This window comes from Podarcis raffonei, chromosome 2, assembly GCF_027172205.1.
Source record: "Podarcis raffonei isolate rPodRaf1 chromosome 2, rPodRaf1.pri, whole genome shotgun sequence".
Lineage (NCBI taxonomy): Eukaryota > Metazoa > Chordata > Lepidosauria > Squamata > Lacertidae > Podarcis > Podarcis raffonei.
This window is the reverse complement of record NC_070603.1, coordinates 120,826,171-120,835,869: the sequence shown is the minus strand read 5'-3', so window position 1 is coordinate 120,835,869 and position 9,699 is coordinate 120,826,171. Positions and strand designations below refer to the sequence as shown.

The 9,699-nt window shown below is 47.1% G+C and overlaps 2 protein-coding genes across 2 annotated transcripts in view; both read left to right on the top strand.

The window, feature by feature from the left end:
• The first annotated feature begins 689 nt into the window (after positions 1-689).
• LOC128409471 (zinc finger protein 436-like) lies at positions 690-2,220 on the top strand. The gene is made up of 2 exons (XM_053379989.1): positions 690-804; positions 1,173-2,220. The coding sequence occupies exons 1-2, from the start codon at positions 774-776 to the stop codon at positions 1,958-1,960; spliced, it is 819 nt and encodes a 272-aa protein (XP_053235964.1). The 5' UTR covers positions 690-773; the 3' UTR covers positions 1,961-2,220.
• A 4,547-nt stretch (positions 2,221-6,767) lies between these two features.
• LOC128409319 (zinc finger protein 420-like) overlaps positions 6,768-9,699 on the top strand; it is a 30,036-nt gene continuing 27,104 nt past the window's right edge. Inside the window, exons 1-2 of the mRNA XM_053379664.1 lie at positions 6,768-6,873; positions 7,555-7,635. Coding sequence (XP_053235639.1) covers positions 6,871-6,873; positions 7,555-7,635 — 84 coding nt within the window. The 5' untranslated portion in view covers positions 6,768-6,870. The remainder of the gene's footprint in view (positions 6,874-7,554; positions 7,636-9,699) is intronic.

Here is a 9,699-nt window from a genome sequence, read left to right as displayed (position 1 = left end):
GTGATGGGCCCAGTGGCCATGATCTTCGTTTTTTTGATGTTGAGCTTCAGACCATATTTTGCGCTCTCCTCTTTCACCCTCATTAAAAGGTTCTTTAATTCCTCCTCACTTTCTGCCATCAAGGCAGTGGCAATAAATAAATTATCCCCCTCCTTCCCTCTGAGGTTGCTGCTGTTCAAGGGGGTGATGGGTCTTCTACAGACCCCCTCTTGAGAGTTTGGCTGGACTCCTTTGCTCTGGAGGGGTAAATAAAAGCTGATCTGGTGGACCCGACTCCTTTTGCAGAGTTGTCACCTGGGAGCTGTAAGGGACCCCAGAAGTCATCTACTCCGACCCCAGCAATGCAGGAATTCGCAGGTGGCATACTTTACTTACAAAGTTCCTAAAGCCAGGTTTGTGCATTTATCCATGCTGCAACAAATAAACACAGGCAGAAATCTTGGGATATAAAATACAGTGAAATAGCGGTCTGAGTTTGTAGCAAACAAGGTGGGCTAACAAGGTGAAAGAAAACGAACAAACTAGGAAAATTAACTTCCTTCCAGGAACATGACCTGAGTCTAGGAATAAACTTCTGTGGTCTTAACCCCTTCATGCATTAACTAGCCCTACACTTGCCAGTTATATTTGACTGCAATTTCCCACAACCATTTCAAACTGAAAGCCCTTTTTTCTTTCTTTCAGTAACGTTGGAGGCAGCGGGTGTGTACACCCCCAAAGAGGAGTGAGATCTCCTGGATCCAGGCCAAAGAACTCTCTACAAGGAAGTCGTGATGGAGGATTTTGGTAATGAGGTCTGTGCAGGTAAAGGCACTTTTTCCATCGCTGAGGGCTACTGAACAGATGGATTTCTAGCGCAGAGCCGCATGATATCCCCCAAAGGATGCTGGGAACTGTAGTTCGCTTCTCATAGAGCTACAGTTCCCAGAAGCTTTTGGGACAACAGTGGTGTACTAGCAAGGACACCGCATCTCATTTACACCACTGTAAAATGGGAAGGGGGGAATCATGTTTGCCACCTTAAACTCCTTGGAGTTTAAGGTTGTATGCAAACGTAATAAAGAAATGATTTCTAATTGTTCCGAATTAATTCAAGTTTCTTTGGTGCGCTGTTCTTTTTCCCCATGTTTAACTGTAGGGTTTTATTTTTCTTTCCTTCCCTCTGCCCCCAGCGGGCGATTGGCAGGAGAGCGAAAGTGAGAAGGAACCTTCTATTGAATCAGTGAAGCAAGTAGCAGGACAGCAGACGTTTAAGGATCCAAAGGCATCAAAAAGGCAGAAAGCGAAGCATTCGAAGAACGAGAAAATCAAATCCTCCCTTTCCAAGGCGGCCGAAGGCCGTAAACTCCTAATCCCAAAACAAGATCCGAAAGGCAAGCGAGGGATCCAGTGTCCCGTGTGTGCGAAGATCTTCAAATGCAGATCAGACTACAATCGGCACCGCGTCACCCACACAGGGGAGAAACCGTATCAGTGCGTGGAGTGCGGAAAGAGCTACAGCGACAGTGGGACTCTTACTGCACATCAGAGAATCCACACGGGGGAGAAACCCTACGAGTGTGTGGAATGCGGGAAGCGCTTCAACAGGAGCGGGACCCTTAAGAGACATCAGAGAAGCCACGCAGGGGAAAAACCCTACAAATGCCTCGAGTGCGGGAAAAGCTTCGGACGCAATTCCATTCTCACGGCGCACGAAAGAACCCACACCGGCGAGAAGCCCTACAAATGCCTCGAGTGCGGGAAAAGCTTCAGTCGCAGCATCAGTCTCAACAGGCATAAAAAGAAACACGCTCAGGCAGAAACGCCGGAATGCGTGGAGTGCGAACAGGGGCTGAGCCCGAAATGCGTGGAGTGTGGGAAGGGCCTGAGTCCGAGCCAGCTCCTTACGGCTCATCGGATAATCTACACAGGGGAGCATGGGAGCAACCATGTTAAGTTATGGAGGGTGGAACGGGCCTGAGACAAGAGTCAGCGCCGGAGAAACCACATAAATGTTGAGGGGGGGGGGCTGAATATTGCAGCGGAAGACTTAGCAGGACGAGGGAGATGCCCTAAAAGTGAACAGACTGTGGAAACGGGTTCAGGAGGAATCCTACTTCACATCAGAGAACTCACAGGGGAGAAACCCTCTTTGCCAGAATGTTGTGTTAGAACGGTGTTACAGTGTTGTACAGAATATTTCAAGATTTCTTTTTCCTTTTCTGAAATCTTTATAACGGGGTGGGGGGCTTTGGGGTGGGGGTGGGAGGCACTAAATACACCACTCTTCCTTCCCCCCAGTGGGAAGGGCTTAATTCTCTTGGTGCCTCACAGCTCTGAGTGCCTGAATCAGATTAGCCCCCACCCCAAAAAGTGTTCTCTATCCTGCCTATGGGTTTCACTTCCCTGGGTTGCGAGTCTTGGGAATAGTCATTTCCATGGGAATGTGCCTTGGGCTGCTTATTGATCATAGAATTATAGGGTTGAAAGGGATCCACGGGTCATCTAGTCCAACCCCCGGCGATGCAAGGATGATGCTTGCCTGTTCCCTTTCCTGCCCATCTTTGCCACATTGCTAGACAGGCGAGACAGAAATCCTGTTCTTCCAGGCCCTTTTTTTCCAGCAAAGAGACCTGAAAACAACTTACGAAGAAAGTGTAAAAGCAAGAATACAAGCTAAAAGACATACGAGCTGATCCAACTCAACCCCGACCTGTTAAAAACTAAGCTTGTGTTTTAATTGTTGCAACCCGCCCTGGGGTCTTTGGGTGAAGGGTGGGTGAATAAATAATAATAACCCTAAGGTCATTTTCTTAACACTTCTAAAACTGGCAGGCAGCAAAGGATGAGGTGGCACTTTTAAAAAAATAAGTTGATGGCAGCTAGATCTGAATGTGCAACGCAAACCTGCTACCCAGACTTGGAAGCTAGGATATGACAGACATCTTGAATTTGTCACCCTCCAGTTGTACTAAAACTCCCACCAGCACCAGACTACATGGGAATTCTAGTCCAAAACCTCTGGAGGGCACCAGGTTGGGAATGACTAGGAGAAAATTGGAGAAAATTAACCTGGGCTCATCAGGGAAGGTGTATTTATTCCCCACCCCACCAGGTTTGAACAAGGCTGGAAGAAAGTTTAAACAACTTTGGAACGACCAGATGATTTGAAATGTTTGTTAATATCCCCCAAGCCCCTATAACCTCCCCGGTTTTATATTAACAGTTTTGTAAAGCTATTGTAGAGACGCGGGTGGCGCTGTGGGTTAAACCACAGAGCCTAGGACTTGCCGATCAGAAGGTCGGCGGTTCGAATCCCCTGCTCCTGCCAACCTAGCAGTTTGGAAGCATGTCAAAGTGCAAGTAGATAAATAGGTACCGCTCCGGCGGGAAGGTAAACGGCGTTTCCGTGCGCTGCTCTGGTTCGCCAGAAGTGGCTGGCTCCCTCAGCCAATAAAACGAGATGAGCGCCGCAACCCCAGAGTCTGTCACGACTGGACCTAACGGTCTGGGGTCCCTTTACCTTTACCTTTACGGCTATTGTATGAATGTCTGTATATATTTTTGGTAGCAGCTAAGGGAAATAGTTTCCCGGTGAAGGATCCTGAGAAGGATAACTGGCATCAATTTAATACAAGGAGGACTAAAGTCAATACATTTAAAAAGGGTCAATGTGGGAATTTTATATGGAGAACATGTAAGGGGTTATCTTCCATTTTCTTTCCTTACCGCCTATTCTTCTCTATTTCCTTTGCAAAAACTTGGAAATTTGGTCGTGATGTAACAGTTCCCTGTCTTGCTGTTTTACATATTATGGGTGATATTCAGCTCAATATTTCCCTGAGTTGTCCCCAAATCAGCTCTGGAGGGTGGTGGGGGGAAACCCAGAAAAGATTTGAGGTGGGGGAGGGGGCATATGGAAGAGGAAAGGATTTTTGCCCCTACAAAAATAAAATGACTTTTAAAAAGAGTTAATCTCGGTTCAGTTGAAAATTCCATTAATAACCGTCACCTGTTTCCTCCATTCTTCTTTCAATATTTCCATTTAATCCTTCTTTCTTTCTTTGGGCATTCGAGGGATGAACTGGGACAACGGCAAAAGTGTGCAGCAACTTGCCTACCTTATTTTTTAAATAACAGTGGGACAAAGAGGGGGAGGGAATAACCCCCGCAGCACCTGAAAGAGCAACAAGTGCATTGTGGGATCAGGTTTCATTGTGTAGAATCCACTGATGTTTTTATTATGTGGATTCAGAAAGTTGGATAACAGCCTGGATTGGAATGGAGCCAGATTTTTCTGTGTGAGCAAAAAGACAGTCGGAAAAGTATATTACACAAACAAAGCTGTATTCGACAGACAAAAGGATACTATGATTTCTGACATGATTGAGAATCATAAGGCCAGAGACAAGAAGTCAGAGTGTTAAAATCAAGATGTGGAAATATGGAAACAACGATGAGAGGCAGGATTGAGATTTGGAGTTATGCTTCAAGGTCCAGACTATGGGAAGCCTGAAAAATGAAAAATTATAATTTGGAAGATAATTCAACCTTTTTTATTTTTGTTTTTTATTTTTATTAGATTATGATTTGATATGTTAATTGGATATTTTTTTACTGGAAAATTAATAAAACTGATTTAACAAAGGAATGTTAGGGGAGAGGTGGTACTTCGGGGGACACACATACCATGCTCCTTCTGGGGTGGTTTGCCCTCCTTTGGTCCCCAACCTGCACTCAGATCACACCTGTGGCTCCTAGAAGCTGTCTGCATGCAACAGCGGCCACAATCCCAGGATGCGGCTTCAACTGGCTGGCTAAACCAGGCGAGGGCAGCTGATGGCTCTCAAACCCTTGGTGAGTTAGGGACGCCCCCTGCATGCGAAGACAGGTGGGTTGAGCAGATGAGACCAAGAGTGGTTCCTTTTTTTAAAAAAAATATTTTTTTATTAGGAATTTCAACATAACAATTTATCAAAAACACATCATCCTCATTCCCCCCCCCATTTTTTCCCTCCCCTCTCCCCAAAAAAGAAAAACTCACCCTCCCAAAAGACTTCCCTCAGCTCCTCTCTCTGGTTTTTCAGCACATGTTGTGCTCTGCATATTATAAAATTGTAAAGATCCTTAATTTATCTATCTATATACAGTGGTACCTCGGGTTAAGTACTTAATTCGTTCCGGAGGTCTGTTCTTAACCTGAAACTGTTCTTAACCTGAAACTGTTCTTAACCTGAAGCACCACTTTAGCTAATGGGGCCTCCCATTGCCGCCGCGTGATTTCTGCTCTCATCCTGAAGCAAAGTTCTTAACCCGAGGTACAACTTCTGGGTTAGCAAAGTCTGTAACCTGAAGCGTATGTAACCTGAAGCATATGAAACCCGGGGTACCACTGTATTACCAATAAAAAGTTTGTGAATGTTTATTCAAAACCAAGAGACCAAGAGAGGTTCCAACGGTCAAGAATGTGGTTTCTGCAGGTGTTGTTAGGGCCGTCTTACCCATAAGCGTTAGGGGTGTGGGGCACCTGGGCGCCGGGCTCCCAGGGGTGCCAGGCCGAGAGTCTGGGGCCGAGATTTGGAGTCCGGGGATTGGGAAGAGCCGACAGCCGCTGCTGAGCGGAGCAGAAACCCGTCGGAGCGCCACAGCTCTTCTGCTGCAGGTGAGCGAGGTGCTGAAGCAGCCAGCTGGCTCCACCCTCCTGCACACCTGGGATTGGCGGGCCGTCGAGAGAACCAGCCCAGCACACGCTGCTCACACGAGGCACCTGGCTTCACTCAGTCACCGCTGTCTCAGGCTCAACTGTTGTTGTGCTGGGCTGGGCTTGCCCCCCAGGCGCCCCTGCCACAGCCTTGCTCTGCTGCCACCGCTGCCGCCTCGGGCTCCTCTGTTGCTGCTGAGGTGGCCGGTCAGGCCAGCCCGCCCTATAAAAAGGTCAACAACTTTGGTCAACCTGGAGGGGCAGATCTTTGCACCCTGGCGCAACATATGCTTAAGACGGCCTTGCGTGCTGTACAGTGGTACCTCTGGGAGCGAACGGGATCCGTTCCACAGCCCCGTTCGCAACATGAGCAGAACGCAACACGCATCTGCGCGGGTCGCGATTCGCCGCTTCTGCGCATGCGCGTGACGTCATTTTGCGCTTCTGCGCATGCACGATCTGGTGGAACGCTCTGTCCCAAGAGACCAGGGCCCTGCGGGACTTGACATCTTTCCGCAGGGCCTGCAAGACAGAGCTCTTCCACCAGGCCTTTGGCCAGGGCACAGCCTGACCCTTATATTCCCCCGCCTTATGGTTTTGATCTATCGTCTATTTTTAAAATGAGGCTGCATTTTAAATTGCATTTTAACCTGTATTTTAAATTGGTTTTCCCCCCATTATTATGTTTTTACTGTGATTTTATTGGTGTTAGCCGCCATAAGCCCAGCTCTGGCCGGCCGGGGAGGGCAGGGTATAAATATAATAATAATAATAATAATAATAATAATAATAATAATAATAATAATAATAATATTGTTATGTGAGTGTAAATATTAATTTGGAAAATCAAATGAATAGATTAAAAAATATATATATGTGGTTGCAAGGGAAGGGGGGGATGGCTTCCAAGAGGCCCCTCTCACCGTTTTCTCAGGGGAGAAAAACCGAGGAGGACCCAGCAAAGAAATGATGTTTCAGGTGCAATAATTGCAAAGCAGCTGGCATGCAGGCATGGGAGGGAGGGAGGGATAGAGAGAGAGGCAGCCTGGTCCTCCACAGGCTTCCTAGAGAGACAGGAAGTTCTGAAAGTGAGGTGGAGGCGGGGGAAGACAAGAGGGAGCCCCCATTCCCTGGTCCTTCCAGGCAGGGAAGGAAGAGGCCTGGTGACATTCCTTGGCCGGGAGGAAGACATGGTGCGGGCAGGTATCCTGCATGGGGAGGGCAAGAATTGGCCTTTTTTGGGGGGAGGCATAAGATTCCCTTCCTATTGAAACCACACACACAAAAATTGGGAGGGTGGGGGTCTGACCTCTGCAACCCAGCTGCAAAAATGGGATGCCTTTGCAATGCTTCAGCTGTTGTTGTTAGGGTAGCTCAGCCGGTTAGAGCATGGAGCCGGCAGACCGCAGGTTCGATCCCTTTTGGGGGCAGCTGCAGGTTCCTGCATTGCGAGGGGGTTGGGCTAGATGACCCTGAGAACCCTTTCCAACTCTACGATTCTGTGACCCACGTTTCTCCCACAACCACCAATCCAGCAACTTCATCTCCCATGGGAGATGGGGAGACCCTCTGTTTGCGCATGGGCGGAGCGGGGGGCGGGAGAGAGAGAAAGGACGTCCCCGCCTCGCAAAATAATAATAATATAGGATTATCCCATTGCAAAGAGCCCCCTTTCCGCCCAAAAATGCATTGGTTACATTGCAAGATCTTCCCCTCTCTCTCTGAGCTCTGTCCAATCTCTGTAGGTGCTGCAGAGGAAAGTACCTGTTGGGGGGAGAAGCTGTTTTTTTCACAACAGGGACTTCCGAGGGAAACAGACACACAGGATAAAAAACAACAACTATCCCCTTCATCCTTCTTTGTCTCCCTTCCAGGCTGCAGAAAAAGCCCCAGCGACACCTTCTGGGTCTCCTCTTTACAGTGAAATGGGAAGAGACTCTACGCAGCCAGCTCAAGTAAGGGATGGGGGGGGGGGCTTCGTGGGCTTACTTTTATGGGATGCATCTCTGAAGACCCTTGCCATGCATTTAAAGCACATGCACTCCCCTGAGTTCCATGGTTGCCGAACGTCCCTGCCTCCTCCTCCTCCTTATTAATTGTTAGTAGTAGTAGTAGTACAGTGGTACCTCAGGTTACATACGCTTCAGGTTACACTCTTCAGGTTACAGGCTCCGCTAACCCAGAAATAGTACCTCGGGTTAAGAACTTTGCTTCAGGATGAGAACAGAAATCGTGCTCCAGCGGCGTGGCAGCAGCAGGAGGCCCCATTAGCTAAAGTGGTACCTCAGGTTAAGAACAGTTTCAGGTTAAGAACGGACCTCCGGAACGAATTAAGTACTTAACCCGAGGTACCACTGTAGTATCCTGCCCATCTGACTGGGTTGCCCCAGTGGCAAGGCACTACTGAATTCCACTAGTTTGCTCACCTGGACCTTTTGAACCACAGCAAAACAAAAGAAAAGAAAAGAAACCTGAATATCATTATTGTTATTCTTATTTTCATTAAAACCTCCCTCTCCTCCTCTTGCCTTCTGTGGCAGAAAGATGTCAAGGCTGCCCAGTGTAAATCCTGGGCAGTTTTGCTCAAAAACGGCCCATACGTTGCCAGGCCACGTACAAGGTTCATGTCATTAATTTACAAGGCCCTTGGGTCCATGAATCTTCAAAGACTGCTTTATCCCTTGTATCTCTGCTTGACCACTGAAGACTTCAGGGGAGTCACTGGGGCGCTCCCCCTAACTCGGATGTGTGGCTCGGATCCACCAGAATTAGGGGCCCAATCTTGTGGAAATCCCTTGCAGTTGAGGACAGAGTAGAACTCCTTCCCTGTTGAGGTTTTGGCACTTAACTGAATACTTTTTTTTTTATTCCGGCAGGTTTTTTAAATATTGAACTCCCGATTGTATAATTTTAATTCATGTTTTAGTCTTGTTGCATCGGACGACTGATAAAGTGGTATGCAAACAGATTTCACAGTAAAAACATCCAACAACAGAAACGATTTCTGGAGAGTTTCCTATTAAATAATTAAAAACGATTGCATTTCAGACACAGTGACGGATAGGCCTCCCTGGTTTCTGCTTCTACGTGGATAAGTGAGGCAAGACCTCCCCAGGCGTAGAGCAAAAGAAGCTGGGATGAAATCGTATTTAGGACTAGTTAGCAGGATCAGTTCAAACAAGGACAGAAAAACAGAACGCTTGTTTGAACCAGTTGCAGCTTAATCACACAGTGTATACAGTGGTACCTTGGTTCTCAAACCAGAAGTCTGTTCCAAAACCAAAGCATTCCAAAACCAAGGCACACTTTCCCATAGAAAGCAATGCAAAATGGATTAATCCGTTCCAGACTTTTAAAAACAACCCCTAAAACAGCAATTTAACATGAATTTTATTATCTAACAAGACCAGTGATCCATAAAATGAAAGCAATAAACAATGTACTGCAGTCACACAATCAATCAGTAGCTGAACTGGGTTCCACACAGTCATGAAAACAAACAAAAAAGCCACAAAAACAGGCAGACCTCAGCGTAACACTCAAAACGGAAGCATAAAACTCAAAGCGGAAGTGTGGCACTCAAATCAGAAGCGTAACACTCAAAATGGAGCATCCTCAGCTTCCGAAAAAAAGTTCGCAAACCGAAACACTTTCTTCTGAGTTTGCAGTGTTTGGGTTCCAAGTTGTTTGAGTACCAAGGCATTTGAGAACCAAGGTACCACTGTAGTATCTTCTGAGTTGCCTGCATTGCTTCCCCTCTCTTCCGACTCTCCTTCCTTGGAGGTTTTTAAGCAGAGGCTATCTGTCTTGGATGCTTTAGCTGAGATTCCTGCATTGCAGGGGGTTGGACTAGATGATCCTCGGGGTACCTTCCAGTCCAAAGTTTCTATGATTCTATGAATAACATAACATGAATAACATAAGGGACCTGCTGGATCAATATACCGCTAGTCCAATATACCGCTCCTACAGTGGCCAACCAGCTGTCTCGAGGGAAAGCCCAGAATCAGGACCTGAGT